Here is a 19,642-nt window from a genome sequence, read left to right on the forward strand (position 1 = left end):
AAAGGACAGTAAGAAAAATGGTTATTGGAAAAGTGGATAAGGTAACAAATAATGCATATTTCGCTCATCCTGAACAGCTACTGTTGACAATGTTGTTTGACTCAAGAAAATACATTCGGGAATTAGCTGTTAGGTGCATTCTGAACTCTAGAAATAAGAAGATGAAGAGCTCGGATGGTTAAGATTTTTTAAGCGTCCTAAACTCAATTTTGAAGCCATTGATAATGTTGATTTAGTTCATTGGGCAAACTGTGTTGCAACAGAGCCACCTCTTACAATGCATCTAAAAGACCAACAATTGAAAGAAATGTGCAAAGAACAGCTTACAGTGTTCACTTTGGAGAAATTTCCTTGTCACACGGAAGCTGTGGAACGTTGTATGAAACTAAAAACCGAAGCTGCAATAAAAGTTCGTGGTGAAACTGCACGAGATGGATACATTCGTCCCAAACTTCAAGCTAGGAAAGAACTTCCATCATTTGATAACAAGGGACAATATTATTCCAAAAAATAATATTCATTATGCATGAGGTATTATAAATCAAATTTGAAGATTTCTTTTTCAAAATTTTACTATCTTTATATGTAATTCTAGAAAATGTATGATATTATTGCGTGATAATAATTACTTAGATTAATAGTGCTATTTAATTAATTAGTCTGTGATTTAATTTTGAAAAATAATTTTCACAATGGTTTTTAAAGAAATTCAATATTTTTTCATTTTTCTAATTTTTTGATGTCCGAAAGGAGCGGTTAAATACTCATTAAAATCAATGAAACATTTTATGGGCTCGAACTGGCTCATTATATAACATTTTCGGTGCATTCCAGCAAAATATTTGGAATTTAGTTTTTTAAAAGAAATTTCGACAAAAATTCATTTTTCTTATTTTTTTTTCTGTTTTTTAGTGTCAAATAGCGCCGGCTAGATATTTTTTAACATCCAAGAAATTTTTTGTGAGTGCTAACTAGCTCATCACGCAACTTTTGCGCGCTATCCAAAAATTGATTTCGAAAAAAAAAAATTTTTCGGCTTTTTTCGGCCCACCCTAGTGTTCATATCTGGTAGTAACCTTTAAATACTCATGTTTTAAAAACTCCAGATATTAGATTTTCAATAAAACAATGTATATAATTAGTCTAGCTTTGTACTAAAACTTACATGAATCTTTTTTCTCTCCAGAGAATATCACATTCATCTAGAATTTATGATTTAGAAAAGGAAGTTAAACCATTTAAAGAAGAATTTGGTACAAGATTATTTGTGAAATGTGAAGAAATTAGTTTTAAACTTCAAGCACCATTAGAAACAGAAAAGGGCCCTTTGTGCCAGGTAATATTTCTTTAAATAAAAGTAGAACTCCAATCATTTAAACCTCATTCAGCAACTTCAAACTAAGAGAAAAATATTAAGAATTGAAAAAAAAAAAAAAAAAATATATATATATATATATATATTTTGAAAACAAACAAATAAATAAAATGAATTTGTATATTTATTCTATTGTTGGAGTTTTAGAATAAATTTCTGGGTAATTTGTACCTTTTTATTGTAGTTTTCAGTACAGTACTGTTGTTGATACTTGATTTAGTTGATTTTATAAATAGTTAAAGGCTTGTTTCCCTATAATAACTTTTTGAACTTTATTCCTGAACTTCATAAAATCCAATCAAATTTCTACTACCAGAATCACCCCATATCCACTTAATTCATGTAATTGTATTATATACTTTGCAAGTTTTAAATTTTATGTCATCATTATATTAGGTTCTCAACTATTCATTCTTGTTAATATTATAAATAAATCTTTTAACAGGGCATGGGTCAATCTGCAAAAAATTTCAACGTTTTTTTTTTTTTTTTTTTTTTTTTTTTTTTTTTAATACTTTAAACACTTATCTTCTTATAATTGCAGAAACATAGTTTTTTATTTAAAAGGTTCTTTCCGTATTTGTTACCAAATAATTTTAGTGAAGAACCGCATTTTATCTGAATCAAACTAAAATTAAGAGATTCTTTTCTGCACTGTTGTTAAAAAATATGTTTTAGCCATAATCATTAAATTATGATATAGTGGTTTTATAATTTTTAAAAATGCTTGAAAGTTGGGTATGACGTTTATAAACTTCAACTGCAAATCATCACATTCAAATTTAAAATAACTTTTTTACTGTTGTGTTGTGACTGATTTATATTTAGTCTTTGCAGTATGTTCTTTTTGAATGATTAAACTATAAAAGAGGTTATAACTGTTAGTATTGTTTTAAATAACCAGTGTGTATTATTATTATTTTTTATTGAAATCATTGTAATTTTTTTCAGTATTTGAATACAAAAATTCTTTGATTTTTCTCTCTTTTTTTTAAAAAAAAAAGATTCTTTTTAATACCAGTGTTACAAATGCTTCAAAATGCTTGCAATTCAAAACTATTATTAACAGGTTGAATTATGCTTGGATCAGAATATTTTCCCTTAAGCAGTTTCTGAAACGCAAACCTTTAAAGGGGAAAAGTTTTAAAAGTGAAAATTTGTCCCCAAATTTGCTGGTGTATGCCTAGGTAGAGGAAAAGCTCAATCGAATGAAAAATTTTACATTAGTAGTGCTTTTTGAGTATGACATAAAAGCAAATTTGATCAGTTTGAATTGGAACTGAAGAAAATGAATCATTTTATTTTTCAGTTCTTTATAATTGTCATGATGCGCTCGTTTAATTTTGAAGAGTTATTCAAAAACCAAAAATATAACAATTCTAGGCCTTGGAAGTGGAAACATCGCAGCTGCACAAAACCTCAGATCAACGACTGCCTTGAATGCCAAAGAACAAAATTTAAAAGACTTACCCCGTGTGGCATGTGTGTACACGATAGGAAAAACACATTGATTACCGTATGTTCTTGATTTCATGTTAAACTTCAGAGCAGACAAGATGACAGGCCTTTTGCATGGTGATTACCAGAAAAAAACTTTTTTCACTTGACAAAAAAACGCAAATGCGCGGAACACATACTTAAAAGAGTTCAAAAAAACAAAAAAAAACGTGGATCTGGAGTTTGCAAAGTTCGTTAAAGCTCAGAAAACGGGGAGTTAATTCGAATGGTGGTGAAACTATCAAATTAAAATAGGCGCAGGACGTGCAGTTCACTTTGAAGATGGTGGGGTGTAATTCAGGGATGCATCATAATCTAGGATGTCAGTTGCAGGCCACGCCATGTTGAAATAAATGGCGCACAAGTTGGCAATCTCCATGGTGACAATGTTGAGATCTTCACACAATTAAAAAATGGATCGGGGTAGTTGCGGCTCCTTAGCACATAGCTGCCAAGTGCTCCGTTTTTCCCGGAGTTTCTCCGATTTTTATTGCTTGCTCTGAAAATCCGATTTATTCCAAAATAACTCCGTTTTTTTTTTACTTTGCTAGTACTAGTAGTACACTTTTCGATTTCTGAGGAAAAAAGAAATTTTCCTATCCTCGAAGGCAGGAATCGTGCACAAACACAGCAAAAGAGAAGCCAATTTGATGCTTTGGAAGCATTAGTGTCAGGATAAACCCCGAGGGGGGAGTGTCAATCGGAGAACGTCATTTTTTCATCGAGCATTTCAGCTACGTGTAAAACGTAGCCGCCATGTTTGGTCATTCACAAGATGGAGGTAGACGATGCTTAAGTGCCTTCGTTTTCAAAGATAAAGCAGAATTGGGTGTTTCTTTTAACTGAAAACTTATGAAAATAAGCAACATGTGCTGCAAAATGTTTTTTTTTTTGGTGATTTTAAATAATTTTATTGAGAAATGAAAACAATTATACTATTTTTAAATTTTCATCTTACTTTATTGCTTTGGGCACGAATGTGCTAAAAATTCTCAATTAAATTGTAGTTTCATGGGGATTTTTTATTTTTAAATTATTTTCATGCAACAAATTCAAAATTTTATATCTGAATTTTTGACTTAGTCGCCATATTTGGTCATTTGCGAGATTTAAGTACACAAGACTCTTAAGTGACTAAGCTTTCAAAATCGGAACTAGATGTTTATTGCAATGCAAACTATTGAAAATAGTGCAAAATGGGCTTTTTTTTCGGAAAATTCGTAATTTTTTTTTCTTAAAATTCAAAATTTTTTCTCTTAAAATTCAAAGTTTTTTCTTCAGAATATTATTTTATCCTCATTGCTTTAGACACTTATTATGCTAAAAACTGACTATTTTGTCTAAATTTTAGTTTTTTAAGGATTATTAATTATTTATAATTACCTTTAATGCGAAAAATTCAAAAATCTGTCATCTTAAACTTTTCGCGTTGTCGCCATATTTGGTCATTTGCAACATGGAATTAGACTAGACTATTAATAGCCTAAGTTTATAAAAACAGAATTGGTTGTTTGTCTCAATGCAAACTATTAAAAATAACAAAATGCAAAAAGTTATGGGGGGGGGGTATTATTATTTTCTTGATGCGGAAATTTTATCTGTATTTGATCCTCTCTCATTGCCTAGGAGGCTTTGCCATTAATTAAAACTATTTCATCCAAAATTAAGGTTTCTGCTGACTTCTCATTTATTTATTTGTTTTTTTTTTTTAGATAATTCAGAAAACTATTTAAACCTAAATTTTCCATGCGCAAAAAAAGTATTGAATAAATCTCTTTTAGAATGTGCAAAGAGAGAGCCCTATTCATCTATTTTTCTTATGAAAGTTGTAAAAACTGCCCCCCCCCCCCCCCTCCAGTTTTTATTTCAAAACTTGGCGACAGTGGTAGCCACTAAGTTTTTGGAGTCTAGTGGCCACTGGCCACTTAGAAAATTTCCGGATCTTGACCTTTACCATGAAGTTGTTTTACTTCCAAGTATAAGAAGTAATTGTTTTAATATTCAATATGTTCTTATGCAGTGCATTTTCAATGCATATAGAATATATGTATAAAAGAATATTTTTGAATAGGAGAACAATTTCGTGCTCCTATTTTAACCCTCATTGCTCCTATTTTTACCCTTAAGTGCTCCTATTTTTTTTATCTTGAGGTTGGCAGCTATGTTAGCATCACCACAGCTATGTAGATCATCAAAAAAAGGTCGTTAATGAAGGGCTCGATTCCGGTACATTCTGCATGCCGCCATCAGATGCCATCATAAACGCAGGTGATGCATTTCCTATGCAACCGTCACTAGTTGCACTGAAGCTTAATTATCTTGGTTAAATACAGTTATAAATAAAAATAAAAGAATTTTCAGCTCATTTTGAGGTCTTCAAACACCAGGCGGAGAGCTACAGTCGTCAATGGACGCCGTGCACATATCCTTCTTTTTCGCCATCATTGGAGAGAAATGGAGCCGCGAAAAGCACGTCTTATCGGACTGCGAGCAGCAAGCAGAGTGAAGTAGGGTGAAAAAAATGAATCGGCGAATGAGCGATCGGATCCGGGTACGCGGCGATGCGCGGGAACCAATGAGTGCCTTTGGCGCCCAAACAACGAAGGGAAGGGGACGCTACACCATTTTAATGGCCGACAAGAAGATGAAAAAAATCAGACAATCAACAACTGAAAAATTGTCAAAAAGCTAGACGATGGGAAAAATGAATAAGTCACATATTTGATATCATAAAGTGCGCGAAATTTAAAGGGGAACGTGGGAAAAACGTGGAATGCACAAGAAAATAAAAAAATAACTAAATGGGGGAAAAAAACGATTAAAATGACCGAAAACATGGGGGAAAAAAATGGGTAAAAAAATGTGATATGCATTATCACATACACTGGCAAAGCAAAAGAAAAAAAAAATTTTAAGTGCAGCTCCAATTAACCAAAACCTTACACAACAAATTCATACATCATATATATTCAAATGCATAAAGAGTTGTAATATCCAAAAAAACATGAGATACAGATTTATACTATCGTCACGGTAGAAAATGGGTAAGTCAAAGAAAATGAAGTGTTTGCATTTTTTTTTTTTTTTTTTTTTGCATGTCATGATTGCACCCTGCTCACAAAACAATTTGCCACACATGACCAACCAAAAGGACTAAAAAGGTACACACAGTTGTGATTACGTGAACAACACATAGCATACCAAGAGTTGAAAAAAATATAAACATTCAAAAAAGCTACACAACTACCCAACACATGTAGAAGGCATGAATACAAAAAAGTGCAATGACCATCAAATATGACCATTCTCGATATCCATTAAACTATACAGAAACACATTAATGCAAAAAAATGAGAAAAAAAATTTACAATCATTATCTTGACTATCTACGTCAAGTGTTACACATTAGAGTAACATGAGTAAAAAATTTCCGGTAGATTTTTTTTTTGTAAACAGTTCATATTATTAAAGAGTTCCACAGCGTAGTGCACCAGATTACCAGGAGCACATTCAATACTAAATTTGCATTTTTTTGAAAAAAAAAATTTTAATGTTGAAGACACATTAGGATTGAGACGGACAAATTCATAAGCATGAAGAGTAAGAAATAATAAGGAAAACTTGGTTGTATATATTAGGACATAATCAAGAGAGTGACATTATTTTTGTGGAGGAAAAATTGTTATGCACATGTTGACATACATATGTTGGTACCAACAGAAAAAAATATGACAGCGTCCTGTCATACGTAAAAATCAAAAAACACGCTTAAGAATACATTTCCAAAAAAATAGAAAAAATGAGATCGACTTGCCGTGTATTAACAATAAATTCTCATCACTGTGCCCCTCAATGAAAACGAACATGGGGGAGAAAAAAAAATTTATTCATAAAAGACATAGAGAGAGTCACAAGCAAAATGATACGAATTCCGGAATTACAATCACGACCAGCACGACTGCCCGTACATAACAGCAAGTGGCACGCCCTATGACTAAATTACTTACGACTATGGAGAAAGTAACGGGTTTGTTGACTGGCATGCTGAGGTTGGTGGGACACATTGTTATCAGTGTTAACAGACATTGAATTATATATTATGAAAGGATTCCGGGCTGTTGTGCCGTGGTCTGAGTGTATATTCTCCAAACGTTCGGCAACTGATCAAGTTGCCAAGAAGTCTCTTCCCTGGAAGTTACGAACTCGGAACCACTGAGGATGGCTGCCGCAGATGCAGCCGAAACGTTTGGAGAATATACACTCAGACCACGGCACAACAGCCCGGAATCCTTTCATAATATTGACACCGGCCGTGAAAGCCTTCACTTTTACATAGACATTGAATTGCTTGTGCGAGGTGGGGCTAAACGTAAACGATTGACATGAATTACAAAAGGTTGCGCAGAGTCATCGCCTAAGAGTTTAATTTCACAATTTACATCCCCTACTTTGCTTACAACAGTATAAGGACCATCAAATCTAGGTTTAAAAGTGTCAGCCGAATTCATGTATACAATATCATTCTGTTTAAAATTTCGACTGTGAGAAGCAGGCAATTGCCTATTGTTTTGATTGATCTGTTTGAGTTGTAAAGAAGAGGACGCCTCCTCATAGATTAGGCGAAGATCCTGCAGAACATTTTGTATATAATGTGAGGTGTTAAGAAATCGAGGTTGCACGTCATTATCAAAAATGTCAAAAAACAAGGATAGTTCCCTTTCCAAGTGCAACATGTTAGGAGTGAAACCAGTAGATGAATGAGTTGTCCCATTATATATAGACATGTGAACTATAACAGCAACCTCTAAAGACACATTCTGCTCAAGTAAAGACAGTAAACTAGACTTGATTTGACTATTAATTCTCTCAGAAATCGAATTAACTGAGGATGAGCACAAGAAGAATGCTGAATTGTAACACCTAAGGCCTTGTTCAGAGAGTGAAAAACATCACTGTCAAACTGACGGCCTAAATCAGACAGCAGATACGACATTCTACCATATAGAGAAATGTAATTCAACATGTGCTTAACTATTGTGTTAGCAGTAATATCTTTACAAGGATAAAGGACAACGTGACGAGAAAAATGATCAGTAACCGTCAAAATATATCCATATTGGCGAATTGGGCCTACCAGGTCGATTGAACAGAACTCACCAGGTCTCCTCGGAATCCAAATATTTTGCAATGGGGCGGGTTTAATGGAATAAGGATGCAGTCGAATACAAAAATCACAAGATGAAACAAAATTCGACACATCCCGATACATTCCTAACCAAAAATATTTACTAACAACTACCTCATACGTTTTCTTTATTCCCATGTGAGAAATGTGACAAATCTGCAAAACTTTAGCTTTCAATGCGTCGGGAACAACAATAGTAGGTGAACAAGTTTTGTTACGAACATGCATTAATAGGTTTGTAGTTGGACAAATGAAAAAATCCTTAAGCTTGTGAGCATGATGCAGATTAGGCTTTTGCAAAAAGGAAACAGCTTCTTTAATGTACGGATCATTAAGTTGCTCACATAAAAAGGTAATAGATATTTCATTATGTGCATCAGTTTGAGCACACACAAATGAATGAGAGTTTAAATTATGACCAGACTGAGGTTCACTTAGGGAAGTAGGGTGCTGTCTTAAATAATTAACCACATTAGCGAATTCAACACAAGGAGTACTAGAGGGTATATCACACTGCATATTGTCCGGGGTGGAAATATCAGTAAAGGGAAGGATCAACTCCTTATCTGCATTGGGTTGAAGAGCTGATTCATGTAAATTGGGGTCAGGGCTCTGAGAACAGTAATCCGCCAAAATATTCTGACGGCCAGAGATGTATGAAAATGTATAGGAATATTGACCAATTTCTAACAACCAACGAGTAACAACATCGGCTGGCGAGGTTACATTGCTGTAACATTCTAAGCGCTTACTGTCAGACATGAGAATAAATCTTCTATTAAAGAGGTACGTCTTGAATGCTGTCATTCCCTTATATATAGCATACAACTCGAGTTTAATTGGAGGGTAATTACGTTCAGACTTTGACAAAGCTTTACTAAAATAAGACACGGGTTTCAGAATACCATCTCTCTTTTGCATCAATACAGCAGCAATTCCCTGAAGTGAAGCATCGGTATTTAAATAGAAATCATCATTCCAATTTGGAAGAATCACAAAAGGCTGCTTAAAAAAGGTAGACTGGAGATCATCAAAAGCTTTTTGGTGAACATCATTCCATTCAAAAGGTTTATTTTTAGTGGTTAATTGTGTCAAAGCATGGGTGCGTTCAGCATACTTGTGAATTAAATGCCTATAAAATCCACATAACCCCGAAAATTTCTTGACCTGGCGCACAGTGCAAGGTGGGGCAAATTTGGTAATTTTGGCAATATTAGAAGAAATAGGTTGAATACAGTTGTGTGATATGTGAAATCCCAAATAATCAATTTCGGTCTGGAAAAAAACCCACTTAGATGGCGATAAAATTAGGTTATGTTTGGAAAGAACAGAAAAGACAGCCTCGAGCTTAGATACCATCTGGTCAAAGTTTTCGGCACAAACCAAAAAGTCATCTTGAAATGCGTGAATTCCTAGCAATTTTAATTCATCAATTAACTGATCCACGGCAGATTGGAAAATGTTACTACTTACCTTAAGGCCAAAGGGCAAACGGTTATGAGCAAAAGAGCCAAATTCGGTAGAGAAAGTCACAATATCCTGGAGATGATCGGGAAGGAGAATTTGCCAATAGGCCGAATGCAGATCTAAAACGGTATAGTACGTATAGGATAAGACGGCATTGATTAACGTAGAAATTTTGGGAAGTGGGTACGTGGAACTTTCGATGACGGAATTTAACAATCTTAAATCTAATGCCATACGGTACTTAGGTGGTTCATTAGGCCCAGATTTCTTACGTACCATTATCATAGGGCTCGCGTAGTGGCTCACATTTTTAGAAATAATTCCTGCCTCAATTAATTCATCTAATTCCTCTTGAACCTGTCATTTTAACGCCTGAGGAATTTCAAAAGGTAAGGCCTTAATTGGATTATTGTTACGCAAAATGACCGAAGGAGTGACAATGTCAGAACACCCTAAGGCTTTGACGGATTTACTAAACACAAAAAATTTTCATCAAAATGTTTAATAAAATATCTTGTTGTGAAGTATTTAAGTGATCTAATTTAAAATCAGAAGGACTAAGTTCCTCTTTCCTGACTTTTAATACTTCGTCGGATGCAATAATTTGGTGACAAAATTGGGATTGATTGTTTGAGAATGTAGTTTCATTCAAAGAATCATTTAAAATCTCAAACTGTTCAGTGACATGACCCATTACCATACCCTTATTTAAATGAAGTGGATTATTGCCAATATTTCTGATAATAGAGGAGAAATTATGTTTCTCGACTAAGTGCACAGCAGGATGAATTTCACAAGTTATGTCATTAATAGTAGGAATAAAATAAATTTCAGATGATTTGACCGGTATGTCAGATAACGAAAAATTAGCAATGGCAGTTTCCCCTGGTTGGATAATTAATTTGTTTTTAAGAGCAACAGAAAAAGCCTTGTCACAATGCAGAGAATTAATTTTTGCCAAATGTTGTGAGATGTCAGTTTGAGGCATTAAAGGAGCTTTAAAATTATCAAAAGTGGCACTGCCGGTCTTAGTGCCAATTAACACATTGAAACAGGTTAAAAAATCATACCCTAATATCTCATAAAAAGAGGAAGGTGCAAAATCAGCAACAAAAAATTGGTGCTTGAAAAAATTTTTACCAATTTTAAATGACACCTCAGCGCACGCAGAAAATGATAAATTAGAATTTACAGTCCTGATTGTGACTGTGCGTGAGAGAAATCTGCATTTTGTCAAAGACTTAATCTGTTCAAAAACAGCTTTTGAAAATAAGCTGACCGAAGATCCTGAATCCAAAAGCATTGGGAATATCTCATGACCAATTGAAATATTGAGAATAGGTAAGTCGCTAAACTTGTTATCAGAATGAACATTTAAAATGAATTCGGATTGTTTGCATTGAGAATCATCCGGCTTTGGAAATTTAGACGAAAATTCCCCAATGGTATCTTTACCAATGGAGCTATTTAAAAAAGTATGTAAATCTGGATATGTATCATGTTTATTACATTGAAAAGATTCAGTCTCCTGTACACTAATATTTTGAGGGACCAGAGATGAGAAATAAGTTATTGAGGCCAAGCCGTCCCTCATGGATGACCCCCTCGCCAGTTTAAATTGTCTCCGTTTTGTGTTGGAGTATTAGGTCTTACTTCCGGCGATGGAAATCTGTTTTGCGATGGAAATTGTTGGGGTGGAACAAAATGGTTGGAGAAATTAAAATTACCACGTGGCCTAAATGGAATACGAGGGGCAAAAAAATTTTGACTTTGAGGCCTATTTTGACCTTGATTTGAGAAATTGTTAAGGGGTTGACCCCCATTGTAAATCCGACAATTAATCATTAAGTGGTTAGTTCTACCACAAAAAACACAAAAAGTGTTATTAGAATTTTGAGAGGCTTTTTGCTGGAGTTTGGGCAAAACAGTTTTCTCATTAACAGAAGAGACGCGGATGTATAAAGGACATTCAACAAGTGGGTGTTGACTTTACCCACAAAGACGACAATTTGACATTAATTTAGTGACACATGTAGTTAAAGATCGTAAATTTTCGGCAAAGGCATCTATTTGCACTTGAGCACCAGACACAGTATTTACTGCATTTGTCAATTTTGGTTGGCCTGTTACATGTAAACAGTGCAAGTTATTAGCCTTGTCGACTAAATCAGTAAACTTTGATGTGTCGACATCAAGTAGTTTGTCCTTGATATTCAACGGTAAAGCCGCCAAAAATTGGTATGATTTTATTTGGGTGAGAGCAGCACTATCCGTAATAAAAGGATATGCTGAGTGAGCCGCACGTTCAACACGATGTGCTAAACTCTGAATACTCTCATGAGTTTCAAATTTGATGTTTTGAAATTCTGAAAGGGACACAGAAGAAGGGGTATGCATTTTAAAAAATGCACGTTATTTGTCACAAGCCTGGTTAAAAGTCATAGACTCCAAGCAAATGGGATTGGTCGCAAAAAAATACAAGGCAGAGCCAGAAAGTTTTGACTTCAAAAACATAAGAGTCGTGGGATCATCCCAACCGTTTAAATTCTGCAAGTCCTTAATTTGTGATATAAAAAATTCAATGGGGAAGTTAAAATTCCTACTCGCCACAGCACCTTGAGGTGACTCATTGGCCATATTCACACCTTGGGGTGGGTCGGTTTGAGTACTACCAGTTGACATGGCAACAAATGTGCCGTCTTTTACTTTAGCACAAAAATCAATGAGCATCTAATATAATTTTCACTCAATTCACACGGTGCAATCATGAGAAACAAAAAATTTAAATGTAAACATTGTTGAAAGCATATGCACACATGAAAATAAATGCAACCAATAAAATAAAAATTGACATCAAATTCTCAACTAAATTTAAAAAATGAAATTAATATATCCCCCCATTAACATAACAGAAATACAAAAAGCCATTGGAAACAAACAACAAACAAAAAGTGCATATGCATTCAACTTCAGGAAAAAAAAGGCATTCAAGACCTGGTCAAAAACGGCGCCATTTTGTCATGATGCGCGCGTTTAATTTTGAAGAGTTATTCAAAAAACCAAAAATATAACAATTCTAGGCCGTGGAAGTGGAAGCATCGCAGTTGCACAAAACCTCAGATCAACGACTGGCCTTGAATGCCAAAGAACAAAATTTAAAAGACTTACCCCGTGTGGCATATGTGTAGACGATAGGAAAGAACATTGATTACCGTATGTTCTTTATTTCATGTTAAACTTCAGAGCAGACAAGATGACAGGACTTTTGCATGGTGATCACCAGAAAAAAACATTTTTCACTTGACAAAAAAAAAACGCAAATGCGCTGAACACTTAAAAGAGTTCAAAAAAAAAAAAAAAACGTGGAGCTGGAGTTTGCAAAGTTCGTTAAAGGTCAGAAAACGGTGAGTTCATTCAGATGGTGGTGAAACTATCAAATTAAAATGGGCGCAGGACAAGCAGTTCACTTGGAAGATGGTGGGGTGTAATTCAGGAATGCATCATAATCTAGGATGTCAGTTGCAGGCCACTTGTTGGGCTAAATGCCTTTATTTTTGGTTCTTGAAGGATTTAACCAATATTGTTTTAAAAAAAAAACATTTTGTGACTTACCTTTTGCCATTCCGAGAGAAAACCTTGCGCGGGGAATCCCATCCACCTGCCACCGACACTCAAATGTCCGAGTCTGAATCGGAAATGTTCGGAAAAACGTGTGGCACGCTATGATTGGTTGCAGTCATTCGGCAGATGTCGGTAAACTTCCGAAAGAGCACGTGTCAATGACGTGATGAAATCATGTTGAGGTGTTAAGTGCTGAATGCCAAATTAAATAAGAATTGTGCAACCGGCAAGCTGTGTTTTCTCCGGGTTGTGTTGTTCTGGCAATATGCAAATTAGGTAACGTCACATTGTTTCGGGAAAGGCCGAATCTGGCTATAAATACGCAGACCGGCCGTAGCTCGATCGCTTCGCTTCGCTACTTTTCTTCTACTCGTCTCCTCGTCTTGTGTTGCCTGTGTCCTGTGAACGTGTCCGTCAAATGTCACCATAAATTTTTGCTATTGGCCTCTTGGTGAGGTCTGGTCTTTCTTGAAGGAGCACTGCTGATGTCTTAAGTTTGGAAAGCGCGTGTTGTGATGACGTCTACCAAAGTGAAAAGTTATAGTTTTCCCTGATGGGGGTTAATTGTTCTCCGGTGAAAGAAGATCGTGTCCATCCTGGGTATGCCTTTTCCTTGATGTGGTGAACTGTTGCTCACGCGGCCTGAACTGACCCGCCTGCAATTCGTGGAAATTGCCATGCCGTCCAACGACCGGTGAGGCGTCACCATAGAACATCAATAGGACTTTTGATCCATGCATGGACTTATTGTAAGATCTCCTTTTTTTAATTTTTCTTCAGGGAACAAATCATTGTGTTGTAATCAATTTTCAATATGTGTCAAATAAATGTTTTTCAGTGTAAAGAATGATTCATGTTTTATTTTCTTCGGGCAGACCACTACCTCAAATTTTTAGTTGGAAATGAGTTGCCTAATTTTCAGCTTAGCTGTAGGCCATTAACCTCAAATTATATCCAACAGGTGGTAGCAGAGTCGTGTGGTTGACCTGCCCGGAGAGAATTGAATCATTTCTTTATTATGGAGAAAGATTATAGAAACGTTGAGAAGTTGGGCTCCCATAATTGGGCTACCTGGTCCAAAGATATAAAAATGGTGCTCATAGAAAGGGATTTATGGGAGATTACCCAAAAGAAACCAGAAGGGGAGTTAACTAGTGCTGACAGAAAAAGATGTGGCCAAGCTTTAGCCATCATCTATTTAAACTTGGAAAAAGATACAAAAAGGTTAATTGATAATTTGGAAGATCCTAATGAAGCCTGGAAAGCCCTTAAGGCAAATTTTGAACCCCCATCTTTGGCCAGAGTAGCCGCATTGTGGGAATCCTACTTCTCTTGCAAAATGCAAGAAGGTGAAACGGTGGGATTATTCGCTGCAAGGTTGGGGGGAATTTTTAACCAATTAGTCGAAAATGGATATATTATGGAGGAAAAACTCAGAACTTTTCAATTGATACGGCATTTACCTCATAATTTCAGCAGTATTGTTCAAGCCATCTACAGATGGGAAGGAGAGAGATTTACTTTCTCGAAAGTAAAAGATGAACTACTGGCTGAGGAAGGTAGGATTAGGTATTTGGCCGAAGAGCCTAATATAGAAAATTCGGCAATGTTTTCAAAACCCGGAAACTCCGGAATGGCAAATGGTAGGGGTAAATTTCTTGCTAAAAATAAAGTTTGTTACATTTGCAAAAAGAAAGGGCATATTGCGTCGAAGTGTTGGAGCCGTAACAAAGTAAAACAGGATAAGAATTTTAAATTTCAAGCCAAAGAAGACCCTCAGGCAGGAATGTTTTGTTCAGTAAATGAAAACGAAATTTCTGCAAACACTACCTACCCAAAATGTGAGGATACATGGCTATTGGATAGCGGCAGCACATCTCATTTTTGTAGAGATAGATCATTATTTGCCGAGCTAGAGCCTGTACAAAACACACAAATGGAGGTAGCTGTAGGAAATGTGAAGAGCCAAGTAGAGGGCATTGGGAAAGTGATTTTTAAAATTGAATCAGATGGAAAATTAGTTACCATCACCCTGAATAACGTTTTCTATGCTCCAACACTGCGACGCAACCTAATTTCTGGTTCTTGTATAGACAGACAGGGCTATAAGCTCAAATGGTTGCCCGGAAAGATCTGTGTTTTTAATCAAGAAAATGTTAAATTATTTACAGCAAATTTAATAAATAAACTTTATCATGTTAAACCAAATTTTTATATTGATTGTGAAAATGTTAATTATACTAAAGTTTTTAAGACCAAGGACCCGGTCTGAAGGGGCCAATATGGTCAGTGTTGATATGGAAAAATGGCATAGGAGATTTTGCCATATAAATATGGAAAGTATCACCAAAACGAGTAAACTTGGTGCAGTCCAAGGACTGGAGATTAAGAAGGGGCAAAAACCAAATTGTGACCCTTGTCAATTAGGAAAAATGAGGAAGTGCTCGTTTAAATCTATGCCAGAAAGGCGTACTAATTCTGCACTTCAATTGCTCTACATGGACCTGATGGGACCCCTTCAGACCGAGTCCTTGGGGGGAAAGAAATATATTTTTATAATTATAGATGATTTCTCAAGAAAGTCATATGTTTTCTTTTTAAGAACAAAAAATGAGGCATTTAATGTTTTTGTAAATTTTCAAAAAAGGACTGAAAGATTCCTGAATTCAAAAATTTTGGCTATCCGTTCCGATAATGGAACAGAATTTGTTAACAAAGATTTTGAAAACTATCTCACCAATCAGGGAATAAAGATAGAGCGGACCAATTCCTACACCCCGCAAATGAACGGGGTAGTAGAAAGGTATAATTTAACCATAATGAATGGTGTGAGGTCTATGCTCAAGGATTCTGGATTGGGGGATGAGTTTTGGGCTGAAGCCGCTCTTTGTTTCAACTATGTAAGGAATCAGACGGTAATAGGAAATATGGACAAGACCCCTTTCGAGCTGTTTTCTGGACGTAAACCTTCAGTGAGGCACCTACGTATTTTTGGGTGTACTGCCTATGTAGGTCAGCCTAGGTCCAAACTAAAAAAGTTAGATATGAGGGCTACCAAGGGGATCATGGTCGGATACGCCTTACGTACCAAAGGGTACAGAATCTGGGATCCTGAAACCAGAACAGTCACAGAAACTATTAACGTAAAGTTTAATGAAAATGAAAGATGGGGGGAATTAAAAGTCCAAAATAAAAATGAGAGAAAATTTAACTTTATCAGGCCTATAAGTGAAGCTCAACTTGAACAGGAAATCCAGGAGAGCGTTGAGCAAACTCCCTGTGAAAAAATTAAATGGGTTAGAGAAGCCAAAAAGAGAAAGACCGGGGATAGGACTGATATTTATTATACAATTGCCGGTAAAAATAAAGTAAGATTAAATTCATTAAAACAGGTTCTAAAATATTGTAGTGAAAATAAAATAGAGTATAAACCAAAGCTTTTTGACTTTTCATCTAAAAATCCAACAGTAGGGGAAATCTGTGACGACAGTGAAAGTTCGGGAGAAAGTGAAGAAGCAAGTTTGGTAGAAATTTCTATACCGAATTCGTATAGGCAATGTATGGCTACCCCCGAGGTGGACAACTGGAAACTGGCCATGGAGTCTGAATTAGATGTCATTAACCAAAGAGAGGTGTGGGACCTTGTACCCCCACCAGAGGGGAAACCAATTTTGGGAAACAGGTGGGTCTACGACCTCAAGGTAAATGACAAGGGTGAAATTGTAAGATACAAGGCCAGATTAGTTGTAAGGGGGGACCGTCAGTCAATCGAGTCATATTCTGAAGTTTTCAGTCCAGTAATTGAGTTTTCACTTGTAAGAGTTTTCTTTTCTATTTTTATATGTCTTTTAAAATGGTGTCACTCACAAATTGATGTAAAAAATGCTTACCTGTATGCTGATTTAGAGGAACAAATCTACATGAGACAACCAGAGGGTTTTGTCAGTAAAAGCCACCCTAATTTTGTCTGTAAATTGAAGAAGTCTCTCTATGGACTACACCAGTCCGGAAGAAACTGGTTCTTAGAAATAGACAGTGTTCTTCGTGGTTTTGGTTTTCAAAAATTAAAAGGATGTAATTGTGTATATCATAGAGACAAAAATACTTTTCTTCTTATTTATGTAGATGATATAATAATTCTAGCAAAAAATGAAAATTTAATTAAAAAGGTAATTAATGAAATTAAAAGTATGTATGATATTAAAGAAATGGGGAAAACCAGAAAGCTCCTGGGGATTGAATTTGTGGAAGATAAAAATAATCTTTTTATTCACCAAAGCTCTTATATTTCGAAGGTCTTGGAGTTATTCTCTGATTACTATGTGCCAAATTCAACCCTCCCAATCTCAAAGGGTACAGTTTTGTCGAAGGACGACTGCCCGAAAACTGAGGAAGAAAAAAGGGAAGCAGAAAAGCTCCCATACAGAAATTTGTTGGGTTGTATGGCATACATAGCGGGAAAGACCCGACCTGACATTTCGTATGCGGTGAATATTTTTTCCCAATTTCAAGCAAATCCCGAAAGAAAGCATTGGGATTTTCTATTAAGATTGCTAGGGTATTTAAAGTATACAATATCATACAAACTAAATTTAAGCTCAATCAATAGTGTAGATCTACGGGGATTTTCCGACTCCGATTACGCAGCTAATCGGGAGGATAGAGTCTCAATGGGAGGATCAATTTTGTGTATTGATCGGGTCCCGATTAATTGGAGGACATTTAAACATAAATGTGTTGCGTTATCCACAATGGAAGCAGAATATATTTCACTTGGTGAAACTGCAAAAGAAATGGTCTGGCTGAAGAGGATAATCACAGAAATAAGTGAATTAAATATTGAAAACCTCCAGCTTAGAGATACAATTATTTATTGTGATAACACTGCAGCAATTGATTTTTCTAAGTCTCCCATTGAGAATTCCCGTACAAAACACATTGATGTAAGGTACCATTTTTTAAGAAATTTAATTGAGCAAAAGATTTTTTTGATTAAATATGTGAGGACAAATATAAACATCGCGGATATTTTCACTAAACCCCTATCTAAGAATTGTTTAAATAAACTTTGTAAAATTATATTTAATTGGGATTAAATGAGGGGGCGTATCAAATTTTTGAACTGTTTTTCAAATGTATCTTTTGTAAATATAATATGAATGTAGTTAAATGTTTTAATGTATATAATGTGTTTTTGATGAAATTCCTTCAAGAGGGGGGAACTTGTTGGGTTAAATGCCTTTATTTTTGGTTCTTGAAAGATTTCACCAATATTGTTTTAAAAAAAAAACATTTTGTGACTTACCTTTTGCCATTCCGAGAGAAAACCTTGCGCGGGGAATCCCATCCACCTGCCACCGACACTCAAATGTCCGAGTCTGAATCGGAAATGTTCGGAAAAACGTGTGGCACGCTATGATTGGTTGCAGTCATTCGGCAGATGTCGGTAAACTTCCGAAAGAGCACGTGTCAATGACGTGATGAAATCATGTTGAGGTGTTAAGTGCTGAATGCCAAATTAAATAAGAATTGTGCAACCGGCAAGCTGTGTTTTCTCCGGGTTGTGTTGTTCTGGCAATATGCAAATTAGGTAACGTCACATTGTTTCGGGAAAGGCCGAATCTGGCTATAAATACGCAGACCGGCCGTAGCTCGATCGCTTCGCTTCGCTACTTTTCTTCTACTCGTCTCCTCGTCTTGTGTTGCCTGTGTCCTGTGAACGTGTCCGTCAAATGTCACCATAAATTTTTGCTATTGGCCTCTTGGTGAGGTCTGGTCTTTCTTGAAGGAGCACTGCTGATGTCTTAAGTTTGGAAAGCGCGTGTTGTGATGACGTCTACCAAAGTGAAAAGTTATAGTTTTCCCTGATGGGGGTTAATTGTTCTCCGGTGAAAGAAGATCGTGTCCATCCTGGGTATGCCTTTTCCTTGATGTGGTGAACTGTTGCTCACGCGGCCTGAACTGACCCGCCTGCAATTCGTGGAAATTGCCATGCCGTCCAACGACCGGTGAGGCGTCACCATAGAACATCAATAGGACTTTTGATCCATGCATGGACTTATTGTAAGATCTCCTTTTTTTAATTTTTCTTCGGGGAACAAATCATTGTGTTGTAATCAATTTTCAATATGTGTCAAATGTTTTTCAGTGTAAAGAATGATTCATGTTTTATTTTCTTCGGGCAGACCACTACCTCAAATTTTTAGTTGGAAATGAGTTGCCTAATTTTCAGCTTAGCTGTAGGCCATTAACCTCAAATTATATCCAACACCACGCCATGTTGAAAAAAATGGCGCACAAGATGGCAATCTCCATGGTGACAATGTTGAGATCTTCACACAATTAAAAAATGGATCGGGGTAATTGTGGCTCCTTAGCATCACCACAGCTATGTAGATCATCAAAAAAAGGTCAGTAATGAAGGGCTCGATTCCGGTACATTCTGCGTGCCGCCATCGGACGCCATCATACACACAGGTGATGCATTTCCTATGCAA

At 35.8% G+C, this 19,642-nt stretch overlaps 1 protein-coding gene across 1 annotated transcript in view; it reads left to right on the forward strand.

The window, feature by feature from the left end:
* LOC129223067 (dedicator of cytokinesis protein 9-like) overlaps window positions 1–19,642 on the forward strand; it is a 241,712-nt gene that overhangs the window by 106,881 nt on the left and 115,189 nt on the right. The window contains 1 exon segment of the mRNA XM_054857632.1: window positions 1,221–1,336. Coding sequence (XP_054713607.1) covers window positions 1,221–1,336 — 116 coding nt within the window.

This window comes from Uloborus diversus, chromosome 5 (genome assembly GCF_026930045.1).
Source record: "Uloborus diversus isolate 005 chromosome 5, Udiv.v.3.1, whole genome shotgun sequence".
Classification (NCBI taxonomy): domain Eukaryota; kingdom Metazoa; phylum Arthropoda; class Arachnida; order Araneae; family Uloboridae; genus Uloborus; species Uloborus diversus.